This window comes from Nicotiana tomentosiformis, chromosome 4, assembly GCF_000390325.3.
Source record: "Nicotiana tomentosiformis chromosome 4, ASM39032v3, whole genome shotgun sequence".
In the NCBI taxonomy this organism is placed as follows: domain Eukaryota; kingdom Viridiplantae; phylum Streptophyta; class Magnoliopsida; order Solanales; family Solanaceae; genus Nicotiana; species Nicotiana tomentosiformis.
The window spans coordinates 15,807,838-15,826,810 of NC_090815.1; the positions used below are offsets into that span (position 1 = coordinate 15,807,838).

At 40.0% G+C, this 18,973-nt stretch overlaps 1 protein-coding gene across 1 annotated transcript; it reads left to right on the forward strand.

The window, feature by feature from the left end:
• The first annotated feature begins 2,101 nt into the window (after window positions 1-2,101).
• On the forward strand, window positions 2,102-6,738 carry LOC104105745 (hsp70 nucleotide exchange factor FES1). The gene is made up of 8 exons (XM_009614133.4): window positions 2,102-2,447; window positions 2,969-3,060; window positions 3,912-4,062; window positions 4,502-4,629; window positions 4,788-4,946; window positions 5,033-5,218; window positions 6,074-6,280; window positions 6,351-6,738. Exons 1-8 carry the CDS (start codon window positions 2,261-2,263, stop codon window positions 6,369-6,371), a joined length of 1,131 nt encoding a protein of 376 aa, XP_009612428.1. The 5' UTR covers window positions 2,102-2,260; the 3' UTR covers window positions 6,372-6,738.
• Window positions 6,739-18,973: the final 12,235 nt, after the last annotated feature.

Here is an 18,973-nt window from a genome sequence, read left to right on the forward strand (position 1 = left end):
CAATAAGTATTTATCAGTGTTGGAACTATTGAATACATATAAATACATTAAAATACAGAGAATAAAAAAATAATGTATATGGTAATAGTCGTTGTATTAGGACTAAAATACATATAAATATATCTACTGTTACCTTTTCGCTCAGTGTTTTCGAACTAATTCCTGTATCGACCTCTTTTCCCTTAACCCGTGAATCGTCACCCATGAGTTTCCTTCTCTTTTCTGCATCATGAAGTGTTGATTCTTTCAAAAATTTCTCAAATTGGGCTTGTTTCGATGTGTCATTGCGTATTTTTGTTCTCTTTTCCACAACTGTATTTACTGTTAAACCTGCAAATACATGTTCCGCTTGAGTGATTTGCAAATCGAAAGATGCCCCTTCGAATTTGAGCGCTTTGGTTGGTATACCTTGGATAACCCTCTTGTAAGGAGTTGAATCAACCATTGGAGAAGAAAATTCGAGTTTTCTGTAAAAGCATAACACTAGTGATTGTTTTTAAAAAAATAGTACAGATATACAGAAGAATACAGGTGCCAGCGAAAATCTAACAAGTTTAACACTTACCACAACCTTTTTGAGCAATCAATTTTGAAACTTGAGAGAGAGAAGCTTGATGAATCAGTTGATAATGGTGGTTGTATTTGTGGGGAATATACTAAGTTGGGAGAGAGATAGTGGAGAGAGAACGCGGGTTTAACAAAATTGTATACAATACCGGTGTTATTGGGAGAGAGAGAATAGAAAGTATGAGAGAGAAAAATATTTATTTCACAGCGTATTTAATGTCTTAACAGTAAAAAGTGACCATAAATACATAATTTGCTATAAAAACTAAAAGGTAGCTATAAAATATAATTTTATAAAAAATATATTTATTTATAATAAATAATGTGTAAAGATTTGCTATAGGAGGTAAAAATTCCTTTATTATTCTCCCACATTCAAAAACTTTTCTTTTCTAATAACGAATACAACCAACAAACATATTTTTATGAATTTATATGGGGAGGCATCAAAGGGTGGTACTACTGTAATTTGGGAACGCTTTGGGTCACTCATAAAAATTCTACACTCAATGCATGGAATACCAAAAGAATTCCAAATAGCCATAGCCTTAGAAGCGATATGGGCCTCTAAACATCTCGAACCTCAATTTGACTATTAAATAAAGACTTGTGCACGAACAATGACCAGAACTTCTCGAATATTTCATATGTTATTATTCATCCACTCTATAACAAATTCATGAGCTCTGTGACCGCTATTAGAATATAAGCTCATGAGGTAATAAAATATTTGAAGCATGGATATCCTACTACGAGGCCTTAGTAATATGTGAGCCAGTGTTTAAATTTTTCCGTCTAACTAAATTAAGTGAATTGCTTACGATATGAAAGATAGTACCAAGCCTTGTTAGTCTGGTAAAACTTGTAAATAATTAAATAACATAGACAAAATTTATCAGTACGGTAAGACTAGTGAACAATTTAACAAAATAAGTTAAATTATGATTGAACCAAAGTTAAACACGAAGCAAGGCAATATTTTCCAATCCTACAAGAATTCTAAACAAATTTAACAAAATAACTAGAATGAAGATCGTAACAAATTGTGCCCCATCTGACATAACGTATGAACAAGGCAAGATTTGCCGATCCAACACGATTTGTGAACGATTTAACAAGTTAGGTCCAAAGCTAACCCAACATAACTTGTGAAGTGTAACTTTTCATTCTTCCGGTTTTGTAGCGCCGAGGCTATTTTGGCACAAATTTCTTAAACGGCTATAAAATGTAAATAATTTCTGACGCGCTCCCTTATTTCAAGCTTGGACCTTAACGGTTGGGCCAATACCCTTCGACTTATGTTCAAGTTGGGTGCCCATAGCACTAAAGTAAATTGATAAGATTATGGGCCACTAACTTCGGCCCATTTGATTAGGGTCCATTTAAAAAGACAGTGACGAATAACGACCACGTGGATGCTTCCCATTGGACAAATTTGTCCGATTGACGTATATTACATCAGACTAATAACCCATAAATTAGATTAGTGTCCATTTATTATTATTATAAAACATAAACATGAATTACGACTACTTGGATCAAAGCCAATTGGCCAAACTTGTTAGATTGACGGCGAAACAATTATAAACATTTCTTTTTTGAAACATTTATATATATCAATTTAACAACCTAGATTTTGTACATTAATTAAAAAAAATTGTTCTATAGAATACACAGAGCTGAGGAGTGAGCAATGAGGCGGTTGATTTTTATAGCAGTTTTGTTTGTCGTAATTGCAGAAATTGCAAATACACAACTTGTTGAAGTACCTGTAGCTAAGGAGGAGGGAGATGAATTGGGGGATATGGGTTTTAATTTCAAAGAGGAGGAGATTGATGGTGGTTTCTCTTCTTTAGATGGAATGTTACAATGGGCTATAGGTAAGTACTTCCCCTTCTCCTTTTTACTCTTTTGCCTTTAATTTTAAGCTCAAATTTGCTTTTTTTTTTTGGAGTCAGTGAACTAATTACTTTATTATCATTATCAGTTTGAGCATTTTTATCGAAACACGTAATTGTTTACTTGTTAAATCAGTATTGCATATCAACGACTTTTAATCAGCTAAGGCAAACGGGCTCTTAGTTGGGTTGGATATCTATTCAAAGTCAAATCAGTATTCAGATGATTCATTCGTAATTCAACAAGTAAAGCTAAATCCTAAGCTAGTTGGAGTGAGCTGCATAAATCCTCAATACCCATTTGACCCCATTTAGACCTATTGCATTCTAATAGTAAAAACTATCTTTTTATACAGATAAGTTGTAAAAATCTTGTGTTTACTATATATTGACCCATACGACATTATGATCAAATAGAATTGAAAGATAAATTTCTTATGTAATTGCTTTTATGATTATCCATGCTAAGAATTCGGTTTATTGTTTAAATTTACATAACACAGGCCATTCTGATCCTGGAGTACTAAAAGAAAGATCAGAAGTTTTTCAACGCATGTCTCCCGAGGAGCTAAAGGAGCGACAGACTGAAATAAAGGTGTGGTTAACATGCTTGTGATTCTTCCCTGGTGTCTTAGTGTTCTTAATACCTCTTCGTTTTGAAGTAATGTGTCTGCTATGAGCTTTTTCTTTTGTTCTTTTCATATGTGCATTATTCATGATTTATGTGATCCTAGGACCACACAATTTTATATGAGCCTCCCAATGGTGACCACTGTTTATGTAAATGATGAAATAAAAGCCAGTTTGATGGAAGAAAATGCATATAAATGTGGAAAACATTCAAGCTCATATTGTTATACTCGGAACCCAATTAAGGGACTCTAACATCTAATTTAAGCACGGTTTCTCATACTATTTGTTTGAACTCATTACAATTTATTCTTGCATTGCCATTTTGCGTTGGAATAATAAATGATGAAATAAAAGCCAATTTGATGGAAAAAAATGCTTATAAATGTGGAAAACATTCAAGCTCATAATGTTACTTGGAACCCAATTAAGGGTCTCTAGCATCTAACTTAAGCACGGTTTCTCATACTATTTGTTTGAACTCATTACCATTTATTCTTGCATTGCCATTTTGCGTTGGAATAAAGGAGGGGATTATATTAAGTAGTATGGGAAATTATCTTGTTTCTTCCCTGATTCCCTCAGTATAAGCTAATTACAACTAGGTTTTGAGGTTTTAGAATAGAAAAATAATAAAAGGTAGTTTTGTGCTATTGGCTCTAATATGGTATATATAGTTGACGAAGACCGATAATGTTGCCCTTCAGCCACCCTCCAATTTGCTTGCCACCTCTTGCAATTGTATTGAACACCAAAAGGTCCTTCATGTTAATATGCTTATGTTTTTCATTTGGTCTTATTTTGTTTCTGTTTTAGGAACTGGTGGAGAAGCTAAAAATGCCCTCAGATGCGCAGTTGATGCAGATTGCAGTTAATGATTTAGATAATTCATCACTGCCTCTGGAGCATCATCAGCGTGCTTTAGAGGAGCTGTTGGTACTTGTTGAGCATATTGATAATGCAATCGGTATGTTTAGTTCTCCGCACTTCTTTTGTTACAGATGTTTATTTTGCCTCTTTCAATCTTGGTTTTGTGCTGCTTCTTCCGACTAATATCAACTGCAGTATTTGATTAGCATCTATTTTTACATAGAAACAGTATTCCAAAGATAACAGGCTTCCGAGACCTTATAAGACTGTAATCAAGTCTTTGGAGGCTCGAACTAGCAGCTGCGTAATTAAGCACCGACTCTTAGGGAATGAACTAGCAGCCTTTCTTGACCTTGGTGTTATGAACTTCTAAATGATGTTTTATGTGTAATGTGTGATCATTTTAGTGCTATGAGGATTCATCAATAGTGTTCCTTTATACTGGCATCAACAGATTTCTCACCATTCTTCCCATTCATAGAAACCTTGGATGCACATGTATATTTTTCTTGATGCTTACATGGTTTTGTTTCCAGATCTGCATAAACTTGGAGGCTTCAGTGTACTTTTAAGAAAGCTTGATCATTTTGAACCAGAAATTAGGACTGCTGCTGCATGGGTTCTTGGCAAAGCCAGTCAAAATAACCCAGTTGTTCAGAAGCAGGTATTGCGATAGGCATGTGTTTTTACAAGTTCACAGTATACAAAGTCTGGTCTTTGGTGCATCAATTTCTTCGTGGCTGTCATCTGTGCATTTTCTGTATTTATATTCGAAATTTATTGGCTGTTGGATTAATACTATGTCATAACTTTTGCATTCAGGTCCTGGAGCTTGGGGCATTGCCAATGCTGATGAAGATGATGAAATCTCACTCCACTGAAGAAGCATTAAAAGCCCTATTTGCTGTTTCAGCACTAATCAGAAATAATTTGATTGGCCAAGATATGTTTTATCAGGAAGCTGGACATACAATGCTTCAGGTGATCCAAGTGAAGATTGTGTCAAGCCATCATGCAAAACTAGTCTAATGCTGGCAGCCCATAATTATCTTTCTCTTTGTATGCAGGAGGTTCTTAGCAATTCAAAGCTGGATATCAGGTTGCATAAGAAATCACTGTTTCTTATTGCTGATTTGGCCGATGGTCAACTGGAGAATGAGAATACCGCGGCGGTACCCTTTTTCAGCAACCGGTTGTTACTGAAAGCCGTGGTTGATTCAATGGCGTCGAGTGATCTTGATCTCCTGGAAAAGGTTTGTGTAGTCTTTGATGTGAATGAGCATTAATTTCAAAATTAACATATTGTATAAACTTCAAAATGCCGGGTAGGTTTCATGTTAGGGCTGATCCTCGCCCTCGGCAATTTTGTCCCCTTTGTCAAGAGCAAGTGTTCTTGGTCTTTTTCTATATAAAGTCCACAGTTGGATCCATTATCGCGACAGTCATATACCTCCAAAGTTATAAACTGACATATCCTCCACAGGACCTTATTCTTTAACTAAACTAAATCACCTACCTTCAACTTTTGCAAATGGCTATATCAGTCTGTTGGACTGTTGGTTAGATGGGAGAAGTAATCAGTAAAAGAGATTTCTATCTCCAGGGTTGTTTTCATTGGGAATCATTCTTTTGGGTTAAATTCTTCTTCCGATAAGTTCAGGTCAAAGTCCAATCAGATGATAGTGGGTTCACTTCCGAAGAGGAAATTCTACTCTGATAGAAATTCAACTGTGATTTTCTTCGTAGGGAAAGTGTGGGTTGGTTATGCAGAAACTTATCAGAGGTAAACCTTAGTGGATACCAGTCAGCTGGGTGAGGAGGATATCTGTGGTCGTGATGGGGGCTCATTTTCATCTTTAATGGTGGAAAATATTCTTGTATTTTGGTGAAGGGTTAGGTGTAGACAAACAGAAATCATCTATTCATCTTTTGACTTTGTTAGGCAGGTCTTTCAAACAATATATATTTATGTCGATATACAACCTAAATGGGTGTTTGTGCATATAAAAACTTGTTTCATTTAAAGCTTGCTGGTGACATCTTTATCCTTTTATAAAGTATGCAAGGGGCTTGAGATGTAATCTATGTCTGATATTGTTAAATTGCAGGCTCTTTACGCAATTAAAAACATACTACTACTTAGATCGGCTGAAGTTCAAGTTTTCAAGGACTTCTGTAAATTGAACGAGGCACTTGAAAGGATGAGGCAACAGTTGCAGCAGTTTATGGTAGAAGACGACCTTAGAGAATACGCAACAGATTTGGAAGGTCTTCGAAGAGAAGTTGAGCTGACTTTCCTTCAAAAGCTGGATAAGGTGCGCAAAAAAATGAATTTACACTTATTTTCATTTGTACTTGGATCATTGCTAAAATGAAAATTGGCAGGTTACACAAGCTGCAAGATGATGATGTATTCTCATGGCAGTTTTTGGCTTGATCTGGGTTTTGAATTGTATGTTATTGTGTTCTGACTCGGTATGACATCTTCATGACACACCATTGGTTTAGCAGGACAGGAAAATTCTCACATGCGATTTTAGTATTACATAGGACTAACTGTTGAGTACATAGATCTGGATTTCGTTAATGGCGCATTGTATTGAATTTAAGCGTTATGAAAGCAGTTTTGGCGAATCATGAAACGCGGAACAAGTGAGAGTAACAATTTTACAGTTAACTGACACAATTGGTTGTTTCATTTGTCTGATGTAATTAACAAGAGTTACTGATTGATATGAACTATCGGAAACAACCTCTCTACCTTTCCAGAGTAGGGTTAAGGCATGCATATACATTACCCTCCCCAGACTCAACTTGTGGGATTTCACTAGGTTGTTATTGTTGTTGTTGATGATGAAGAACTAGTATTGGAATGGAATGGATCCGAATGCTGAAATTACTCTTACTGCTCCAGAAACTTGACCCTGCTATCTGGCACCCACCTATCACCCTTTTTAAATCTAATTTAGCTGAAGCCTCATTTTCCTATTTTTCTCCCCATGTATTTCCTATTTGCCATTGCATTTTCTTCTCAAATTGGAGGGCGGGCACCGTATATTGGATTAAATTTGAGACGAGTTTATCCCATGTTTGATTGAGATAAAATCGCATTATAACTAATTCCAGGATTAGTTATCTCTGGATTGTAGTGTTATTTTGGGAGGGTGGATAACAATCCCGGAATAATTAATTCTGGGATTACTTGTTTCACAACCAAACGACCCCTAAGGAATCGCAGTATTTCAATAGACAATAATACCATAATTCAATATGTATGGTGCCCCCCAAAAAACTTGCTCCATGTACAAGGAACATATGCACATTGAGATCTCAATATAGTATGATAACTACTACGATTCAATCTTAAACAAGTTGGGATCACTATTCTCCATGTATATTCATCTCAAAGCCAACATTATACAAGCTCGAGTGAAGGAGGATAATTATAGTAAATTGACAACCAATATAAAGCTAGTCAATTCTTAATGAATCTCCGAAGTAATGTTTTTAAAATATAAAAGTTCACTATCTTTCCAGGAATTAATTGTTAAACATGATTCCTTTTTGTATAATTATAAATTAATATGTCAATTTCTAGATATTCAATGGAACAATAGCTAGAAATAACTACTACTACCCGGAAAATTGAGTGTTCACTCCAATAAGGACCATGGTCCCCTCACCATTGGCAATGCCTCCAAAAGGTCTCTTTTTTAAAAAAAAAATTAAATCCCTCTCAAATTAAAAGGATCTATACAGTATTTACACTTCTCCTTCAACGTGACTTGAACTCAGAATTTAACGATCGTGAGCGTATGTGCTTTTGCCAACGGAACAAGCCTCACTTCTCCAAAAAGATTTTAACTTAAAGCATATGTGTGCGTGAACCTTTAAAAGTTGATTTTATGTAAATATTTATAAGGCCTATTTATAATGGCCCCACCGTTTACAATTCACGTGGTAGGTTCGAACTTCCATTGACATCCATTGCTTTCTTCCTTTCCCTCACCTACTCGTATGGCCTCGTTCCCAAAGATTTTAATGAAAAATAAACTTTTTTTGTTGATAATCAAAAAATAGTTTAAGTTATATATATTCTTTACACTGTTAGATCACTTTTACCGCACGTAACACGTCATCTCCGAAAAAATCCTCAAGGACTAGTGCATACAGTTTAAAACTTAATGAATAATATGTTTGTTCATTTATCGTTTTCCACTTAAATACATATCTTTTATTTGCAAAATAATTTTATCATGTAATGTGCGTGTTTACCCGACAAATCGGATATAGTTGAATTTATAAGTAGTTCTAAGGATATGTGATATATCCTAACATTAATCGTATGTAGAAGTGGAAATGTTTGGATTCTTGGCTATAGAAATGAGATATAAATTATTGAACTAGAAGAATGAGTATGTTGAGTAAAACAAACTTAAGAGATTTATTCTTCAATAAATAGTAGTAGCCTTTTCTTACAATGTGTCCGCCTCTTGTGCTTACAAGGATTCCCCTTTATAGTAGAGGGATATTACTTTATTTATAATAAAAAATATATAGTGGAGAACCTATGATAAATTGTCTCTTCCTTGAATCCTGCCAAGATTCTCTCCCCTAGTGCGGTTGCAACAACTCCTGTCTGCGATCTCGATACGGGCTCGAGCTCGGTATTGGATCGAGCTCTCGACCTTGAGTTCGAGTTCGACATTCGGGGGTGGGTGTCAATCGGTTTATGCATCTCCGACAACCTTCTCTTTGCCCTGCGGTTCGATTTGGTCATGGGCTTGATAATGATACCAAGCTGATTCCTCGATCGGTCTTGGAGCTCGAGGCTTGTATGTACTATCCTCGGAACTCGTCTTGAGCTCTCACTTTGATCGCTACCATTCAAAAACGTATGGAGGCCGAAATCTATTTCGACCGAATACAGATAGTCCCCTCGTTTCTCAGGAAGAATGTGGTGAGAAGCGATATGATTTTCGACGATTCGATCAGGTTATAAGCTGACGTTTTCACTGGGCTCGATCGTGACGTATGTGATAGCTGTCCCGTTGATTTAGTCTTTCAAGATATTTAATGCACGTCAGACGGTGGTCGGCCACCGCTGATACTTAACCGCCACGGTATAAACCTATAAATAGCCCTTCCATTTATCATTTACCGCTTTTACATCTTCAATCTCCCAAATTTTCTTACTCTTTCTGCCTCTATTTCGCCGCTTGTAGAGCCACCTTCATCGGCGTTTGGCGCCATCAACCTTTCATCTTCCTTCGCTTTTCTTTCTCTTACATCAATGGCAAAAACTTCAAAAATTGTACCTCAGAAGGAGAAAGCTTCCTCTTCACGGCCGTCCGGCGACAAGGAGCCGGTGGAGCCGCCTCCCCATGAGTACATTCCTGGCCCGTGTACTCTGAAGATCAATTTTAAGGTTGAAAATCCTTCGTCTGTTCCAGGTCGATGTGAGCATGTGCCGATGTACATGTGCTCGATAACAGAGGGCCATCTCGAGGATGTGAGGAAAGACTTCAACTGGGGTTCCGAGGTTGTGTTGCAAATTCCCTCCCCCTAAGAGAGCGGCATCACTCATGTGGAGGGGTTTTAAAGTGTTTATACTTACCCCTTCACATTGGATCCCGTCGACCCAGTGATCATTAATTTTTTGCAAAGATATCAGGTCACCCTCGGTCCAATTCATCCTTCTCTATGGCGTATAGTAACCTTACTTCGCTTCTTCTCCAATAAGGTCGGGGGGGCTAGATTTTACCCTAAATCACCTCATACGATTGTATCGGCCTCAAATATTTCAAGGACTAATGGAAGGAACCAAGTCCCCGGTCCCAGAACCGGGGAAAGATAAGAAGCGAAAAGCTGTCTCTCGGTCAGAGGACCCCAAGCCAAAAACTCGAAGGGTCAGGAGGAAGGAAATCTCTCTTTCGACGGACTTGGTCCAACGACTGAGAGAAGAAGAAGAAGAAAAATATGATTCCTCGGCTCTAGTGATCCGATCTGCGAAAGCTATCGAGGTCGCCAGACCTTCTGAGCCGATGACGGCTATACCAGTCGGGGTCGGTATGACATTGGGTCATTTGCCTTCTCTTCCGACCTTTTATGAGGAGGCGTTAAAGGAAGCTCGAGAATTGAAGACCCTCGATATGGGCGGAGGCTCTAGTGTAGGGAACCCTTTCGGGATTGCTTTACTGGAGTCGATGATGCCTCCGACATTAGTGACGCTTCTCCTCTCCTAGAAGAGGCCCAACGTTTCATTTCTCGGGTAATGATTTTACTGTGCTTGGTTTCTTCGTTCTTTTCTAAACTTGACTTGTATTTTTTCCCTACTGTGCAGGCCATTAGGAGGTTTCGAGTCGACCTCGGCCAGTGTGAGGTCGAGCTTCAGAAGGTCTCGGGGGAGAGAGATGCTCTACAACTTCTTTGAAGCCAAAAGAACGAGGCCAAAAAGGACCTCCAGGCAGATTTGGCTAAGGCTCGCGAAGAATAGGTCGAACTAGATAAGCATGTGAGCCTCGTTCTGTTAGAGTATGGGTTTGACCCAACTGTGGAAGCTAACCCTTCGTTATCTCAGCTGCAGCAAAAGGTTGAAAAGATTGGGTTGCTTCGGGAAGAAGTCGATCAAATCAAGGTCGAATGTAGCCGGTGGAAGGAGACTATCGACCGCTTGGCTGCAGAAAAAGAAACCATCTTGGCCAAATTATTATCGGCCGATGTTCAGCTTTGAAGCGTCAAGCAAAAAGGTCCGGCTCAGGCCAAGAGGATCGAGGAGCTTGAAACACGGCTTGCTGAGGCCAAGGCGGAGGTTGAGTCGTCGAAAGTCATGGCGGACAAGTCCATTGCCGTGTATCGGACTGATGTCGAGGCTGCTCAAATAGAGGCAAGAGAGGCGGCGGATACTACCGACACTCGAGCATATTGGGTTGCCGAACTTGCTAAGTGTCGGTCTCGGAGGGAGTCCCTCGAGGAGATACACGTTTAAGGTTTTGACCTTGCTGAAAAGATAAAAAGGGCTAAAGAGCTCGAAGCTGAAACTGAAGCCTTGTCTTCTGATGGCGATGATGATGGTGATGATGATGGTCGCAAGAGAGGGTCCGAATATGGGGGGGAGCCCGGTGGAGAAGAGACCGCTCTCGATGATAACCCAGAATCTTAGCCCTTAGCTTCTTCTATGTTACATTCATTTATGTAAACCACCCTTGTATATCTATATAAATATCTTTTTCTTTTACTGCCTTGCTTCGTGAAGATTCATGCCTTGCGGATGTTTTTATGAGAATTTAGGTGATTTCATCGAATGCGGCCTTCGTAGCCTTTATGGCCGAGTGAGTGTTCGCTTGAGCTCAAACTAAAAGTAGACCACAGGCTTACTGGTCGAGTGGGCGCTTGCCCGAACTCGAAAAATAAAAGTAGCCCACGGGTTTAGTAGTCGAGTGAACGTTTGAACTCGAAGCAAGATAGCCTTTAGGCTTTGGTAATTGAGTGAGTGATTGTTTCGAACTCGAACTCAAAGTATATTAGACCGTAGACTTTTATGATCAAGTGAGTGATTGCTCGGACTAGAAGTAAAAATAACCCTTAGGTTTTGATAATTGAGTGAATGATTGTTTCGAACTCGAACTCAGAATATCTTAGCCCGTAGGCCTTTTATGACCGAGTGAGTGATTTCTCGAACTCGAAGTAAGATAGTCTTTAGGCTTTAATTTGAGTGAGTGATTGTTTCGAACTCGTACTCAGAATATCTTAGCCCGTATGCCTTTTATGACCGAGTGAGTGATTGCTCAAACTCGAAGTGAGATAGCCCTTAGGCTTTAATTTGAGTGAGTGATTATTTCGAACTCGAACTCATAATATCTTAGCTTGTAGGCCTTTTATGATCGCTTGTATAAAAAATCCCTTTGATAACGGTTGGCCTTTAAGCCTCTTTGAATCATGAAGCAGGAAAATCTTTTCAAAGTGTGAGATATTTGAAAATGAAGTTCTCCTTTATAAGTCATTACACATATGTTTGTATCTTGTGTCAGAGTTCGAGCGAAACTACGTGGGCATGGTTCGTTTTGACCATTTGGCCCTTACACTTTTCTCTATCGAGACCACGTTTGTCATGAATTTGATATGGAGCAACTTTCTTGTGTCGAACTTGATTTATTCGCTTGGTAGCTCCCCAGTATTCGAGGTTGATTATGAAGGAGCCTCGGATACTATTGATTTTTCCCCGAGTAGCACATAGTTGTTGTCTTATTAAAAACCTTGTCGGAAAAACCCATTTGGGATAAAAATCGAGCTTGAGGGAAAAAGAGTACAACGCGTGCTTTGAAAACAGAGGTCTTGATGTTTTTCGTCGAATTCCTGCAATGAGTTAGTGTCGAATGTATGGATATAGACGATAGGGGAGAGAATCATACCTTAATAGTAATATCGTTTGAGAAGCGATATGTTCCAATTGTTTGGTAACGGTTTTCCATCCATTGCTCCAAGTTTATAAGACCCTTTCCCGACTATATCGAGGGCTTGATAGGGTCCTTCCCAATTTGGGCCGAGCTTCCCTTCATTAGGATCTCGAGTGTTAATAGTGACCTTCCTTAGGATCAAGTCCCCGGCCTTGAAATGGCGGAGGTTGGTTATTCTGTTGTAGTACCTTTTGATTCGTTATTTTTGTGCAGCCATTCGAAACAGTGCCGCCTCTCATTTTTTATCTAATAATTCGAGTCTAGTATTCATTGCCTCGTAGTTCGATTCTTCCGATGTATGTCGGAACCTTGCGCTTGGTTCCCCGACTTCGACCGAAATTAGAGCTTCAGATCCATATACTAGGGGAAATGGGGTTGCTCATTTACTGGATTTAGATGTTGGGCAAAATTTCTCTCCACTTTCCTTTAGCTTCGTTCAATCTTTTCTTTATGTTTTGGATGATAATCTTGTTCGTTGATTCGGCCTGTCCGTTCCTGCTAGGATGATATGGTATAAACAGTATTCTTTTTATTTTATGGTCTTCGAGGAATTTAGTCACTTTATCGCCGATAAATAGTCTACCATTGTCGCATGTTATTTCTGCTGGTATCCCAAATCGACACACGATGTGGTCCCGGATGAAATCTATAACCTCTTTTTCTCTCCCCTTTTCGAACGCCTGTGCTTCAACCCATTTAGAGAAATAGTCAGTCATAAACATAATGAATTTAGCTTTACCTAGGGCTGATGGTAGAGGGCCGACGATATCCATTCCCCATTTCATGAATGGTCATGGAGAAATAACCGAATGAAGCTACTCTCCGGGTTGGTGGATCATCGGTGCAAAACTTTGAAATTTATCACATTTTCGAACGAACTCCTTAGTGTCCTTCTCCATGCTATCCAGTAGTAACCTACTTCGATGATTTTTTGAATTATTGGTTTGGTGCCGGAGTGGTTTCCATAAGTGCCTTCATTAACCTCTCGTAAAACATAATCGGTGTCTCCTGGTCCCAAACATACCGCTAGTGGTCCGTCAAATGTCCTTCTGTATAATGTTCCATCTTCAACCAGCGTGAATCGAGCAGCCTTGGTTCGTAGAACCCTCGATTCCTTAGGGTTCGATGGGAGTTTTCCGTTCTTTAAATATTCAATATACTTATTCCTCCAATCCCAGGTTAAGCTCGTGGAATTTATTTCGGCATGCTCATACTCGATTATAGATCTTGAGAGTTGAACGACAGTCCCCGAGTCGATCTTATCTTCCTCGACCGATGACCCCAAATTTGCGAGTGCGTCGGCCTCACAATTTTGTTCTCGAGGCACATGTTGTAGGATCCATTCTTTGAAACGGTGTATAGTTACCTATAATTTGTCCAAATACTTTTGCATCCTATCTTCTCGAACCTCGAAATTTTTGTTTACTTGGTTCACCACTAGTAAAGAGTCACATTTGGCTTCAATGACTTTTGCTCCCAAGCTTTTAGCTAGCTCGAAACCTGCAATCATGGCCTCGTACTCGGCTTCATTGTTAGTTAATCTAGAGGTTTTGATAGATTGTCTAATAATGCCACATGTGGGAGGTTTCAGTACGATGCCAAGCCCGGACCCCTTTACATTTGAAGCACCATCTGTGTAGAGGGTCCAAACCCGACGACGTACCCGATTTTAACAAGAATTCTTTTTCAAATTTGGGTACGAGGGTTGGCGTGAAATCAGCCACGAAGTCCGCTAAAATTTGGGACTTGATGGTCGTACGGGGTTGATATTCGATATCGTACCTACTGAGTTCGATGACCCATTTGGCTAGTCGACCCGATAGTTCGGGCTTGTGCAAAATATTGCGAAGTGGGTAAGTGGTCAAAACGTATATGGGGTGACATTGAAAGTATGGTTTTAACTTTCTAGAGTAGTGCAAGTGCTAATTTTTCTAAGTGAGGGTATCTAGCCTCTGATTCCCCTAAGGTCTGACTTACATAATAAACACTAAATTGTGTACCTTGCTCTTCTCGAATTAGGATGCCACTTACCGAGATTTCCGATACCGCCAAGTATAAGTACAGCTTCTCATCTGTCCTCGGAGTGTAAAGTAGTGGTGGGCTCGATAGGTACCGCTTCAATTGTTCTAGTGCCTGTTGGCATTCCGGGGTCCAGGCGAAATCGCTTTTCCTTTTGAGTAGGGAGAAGAATTTGTGACTTCGATCTGATGACCTCGAAATGAATCGGCCTAAGGCAGCTATCCGCCGGGTCAGCCTTTATACTACTTTCACGCTATCCACGATGGTGATGTCTTCGATGGCTTTAATTTTGTCGGGGTTGATCTCAATTCTCCGATTCGATACCGTAAAACCAAGGAACTTGCCCGATCCAACCCCGAAAGCACATTTCTCGGGGTTAAGCTTCATGTTGTATTCCCTTAAGATCTTGAACGTTTCCTGCAAATGAGTCAAATGGTCCTCTGCGCGCAGGGACTTAACTAGCATGTCATCAATGTAAACTTCCATTGACTTACCTATTTGTTCTTCTAATATTTTATTCACTAGGCGTTGGTAAGTAGCTCCTGCGTTTTTTAGCCCGAATGGAATTACATTATAGCAATAGGTTCCGTACTTGGTGATAAATGAAGTCTTTTCCTGGTCCTCCGGGTTCATTCGAATTTGATTGTACCCGAAGTAGGCATCGAGAAAAGTAAGGATCTCGTGGCCGGCTGTGGCATCAATCATGCGATCAATGTTAGGCAGTGAAAAAGAATCTTTGGGGCATGCTTGTTTAGATCTTTATAATCTATGCAAATTCTAAGTTTGTTCCCCTTTTTAGGGACTACAACTACGTTGTCTAGCCATTCAAGGTATTTTACCTCCCAAATTGATCCTATTTTGAGAAGTTTAATTACCTCATCCTTTACAAATGTGTGTTTTACCTCAGACTGAGGTCTTCTTTTTTGCTTCACCGGTTTGAACCTGGGGTCTAAGCTCAACTGGTGTGTTGTTATTGATGGTGGGATCCATGCCATATCTAAATGGGACCAAGCAAAATAGTCTATGTTATCAATAAGAAATTGAACGAGTTTTTCCTTGAGTTCGGGGGTCAATCCCGTTCCCAGGTATATCTTTTTCTCGGGAAGATATTTGATTAATATAACCTGCTCCAGTTCTTCGATCGTAGATTTGGTGGCGCCAGAATCGTCGGGGATTATGAAAGCTCGAGGTGTCAGAAACTCTTCCTCGTCATCCTCTATTTCCTGTTCCACTAGTTCGGTTGAGATTGGTGGCTGTGATTGCTATTTGGTTGCTCGTCTATCTTTAGTGCTCGATCTTTCCGAGACCGATAGCATTGGCATATGTGTTACCTCATCGACCGCAAACATTTCCTTCGCAGCATATTGCTCCCCGTATACTTTTTTCACGCCGTCCGACGTAGGAAATTTCATTACTTGGTGGAGGGTCGAAGGCACTGCCTTCATATTGTGGATCCAATGTCTTCCGAGTAGGGCATTGTACCTCATATCCCCTTCGATTACGTGGAATTTGGTATTTTGGATGGTTCCAGCTATATTCACTGGTAGAGTAATCTTCCCTTTAGTCGTTTCACTGGCCATATTGAAACCGTTTAAGACCCGAGCTGCGGGCATGACTTGATTCTGCAACCCAAGCTGCTCCACTACCCAAGATCGGATGATATTCGCAGAGCTACCAGGATCCACTAAAACACGCTTAACTTGAGCTTTATTTAATATGATAGAAATTACCAGAGCATCGTTGTGAGGTTGAGAGATGCCCTCGGCTTCTACAATTCCGAATGATAAAGTGCCCTCGGGTACATAACCTCGAGTTTGTTTTTCCCCTGTGGACGGTATCTTGCAGTACTTGAGCAAGGGGCCTTGCGGAGTATCGACTCCACCGATGACCATATGAATGATATGCAGAGGTTCCTCTTGTTTATCCTTTTTGCTGGTGTCCCTTTCTCTAAAGTGATTCCTGGCTCGGTCACTGAGGAACTCTCGAAGGTGGCCCTCATCGAATAGGCGGGCTACCTCCTCTCTTAATTGTCTGCAATCCTCGGTCCTGTGGACATGCGTGCCATGATACTTGCATATCGAATTCAGGTTTCTTTGGGGAGGGTCAGTTTGCATGGGTCTGGGCCACCTAATATCTTTGATTCTTCCGATCGCCGATACAATACCCGATGCGTCGACGCTGAAATTGTACTCCGATAGCCGAGGTGCCTCTATAGGATCGCCATATTTTTCGAAGCCACTCTTGCTCATAAGCCCCCGAGAATTTTGGCCTCGATCACTCTTTTGATTGTTCCGAGCAGAATTGTGCGTTGAGCTATTGTTCATTCGATTTACGACGTATGGTTGATATCAGTCTCTATTCAACCTTCGTTATCTGTCGATATCCCTCTAGTTTTTAATAGTTGCCATGTTCTGGTGCATGGATCCGGAAGGAGCTCCCAACTGGTCGTCTTCGACCCTAATTTTTGACTGATATCGGTTGTGTACATCCGCCCAAGTCATTGTTGTACTCAATCAAATTTTGCTTCAGCCGACGTGATGCTATTAAACTTTGAACTTTCAACCCTTGGGTGAAAGCTTGGACGGCCCAGTCGTGTGTGACCGGTAGCAACTCCATGCGTTCCATTTGAAATTGGGACACGAACTCCCTCAGCATTTCATTACCGCTTTGCTTTACTTTGAAGAGGTCCGATTTCCTTGTTGCAACCTTTATGGCACCAGCATGTGCCTTTACAAACGAATCCGCTAACATAGCGAAAGAATCGATAGAATTTGGGGGCAAATTATGATACCAAATCATCGCTCCCTTCGAGAGGGTCTCTCCTAATTTCTCCAATAACATGGATTCAATCTCGTTGTCTTCCAAATCGTTACTCTTGATGGCATACGTGTAAGAGGTGACGTGTTCGTTGGGATCAGTCGTACCATTATATTTGGGAATTTCTGGCATACAGAATTTTTTGGTGATTGGTTTTGGGGTTGCACTCGAGAGAAAAGGCTTTTGGATGAATTTCTTCGAATCCAGCCCTTTTATCATTGGTGGAGCTCCCGAGATCTGATCGACCCTGGAATTATACGTTTTTACTTTTTATCGTTGGTTTCGACTCGTTTTGTGAGTTCCTCGAGTAATTTGGTAATTTCGGGAGTAGTCCCCGATTCTTGCTCGTTTGACTTCACTATGACTGGCTCCGTTCTATGGGTGATTTTCCGAAGCGGATCGGGCTCCGGCCTGCTTTGTACCTGAGTTTGGCTCCGTAACTGAGCTATCGCTATTTGCTGGGCTTGTAACATTTTGAAGATCATCCGTAAGCTGACTTCGATCTCCTCCACGTTATGGGCATCTCGAGCTACGGATCGAGTACCGCCTTGAATGCTCTTTTCCGGTTCAGAACGTTGATTCGCCTCAAGAGCCACTTGTGAATTGACATCTAGTGGTACTCCGACTCGGATTTTAGGTACTTCAACTCGAGCTTCAGTGACATCGTTAAGTGGCCTTCCGGCCCTGGGTATCAAGTTGTTGGTTTCATCCTGAATGTCGGCTTCGTGGTCGATAGGTAAAGCCATGAATCGAGGGTTTGCCATTACTGATTCAGAGTTGTAAACTGGTGCGTATTGTGGATTTGTATCAAATAACCACTGTTATCCTTAGACCCACGGTGAGCGCCAAACTGTTTACCCGAAAAATAAGATATAGTTGAATTTATAAGTAGTTCTAAGGATATGTGATATAGCCTGACATAAATCGTTCGTAGAAGTGGAAATGTTTGGATTCTTGGTTATATAAATGAGATATAAATTATTGAACTAGAAGAATGAGTATGCTGAGTAAAACAAGCTTAAGAGATTTATTCTTCAATAAATAATAGTAGTCTTTTCTTACAATGTGTCCGCCTCTTGTGCTTACAAAGATTCCCCTTTATAGTAGATGGATCTTACTTTATTTATAATAAAAAATATATAGTGGAGAACCCACGATGAATTGTCTCTTTCTCGAATCTAGTCAAGATTCTCTCCCCTAGTACGGTTGCAACGGCTCCTGTCTGCGAGCTCGATATGGGCTCGAGCTCTGTATTGGATCGAGCCCTCGACCTTGAGTTCGAGTTCGACATTCGGGGTGGGTGTCAATCGGTTTGTGCATCTCCGACAACCTTCTCTTTACCCTGCGGTTCGATTTGGTCATGGGCTTGATAATGATACCGAGCCGATTTCTCGATCGGTCTTGGAGCTCGAGGCTTGTATGTACTATCCTCGGAACTCGTCTCGAGCTCTCACTTCGATCTCTTACCATTCGAAAACGTACGGATACCGAAATCTATTTCAACCATATAAAGTGCGTCTAACCTACAAATTACGTGCATTGCGTATAAATGGTCGTGATTATTATGATTATATATTTTTATGAAAACCAAACACCACAATAGAATACAAGAAGTAAGTTATATAAGATTAGTGTAAAAGTAATATAAGTAATAAAAACATTAAGTTAATAATAAAAACATTAAGTTATATACACTGCAATATAGAATAACAATAA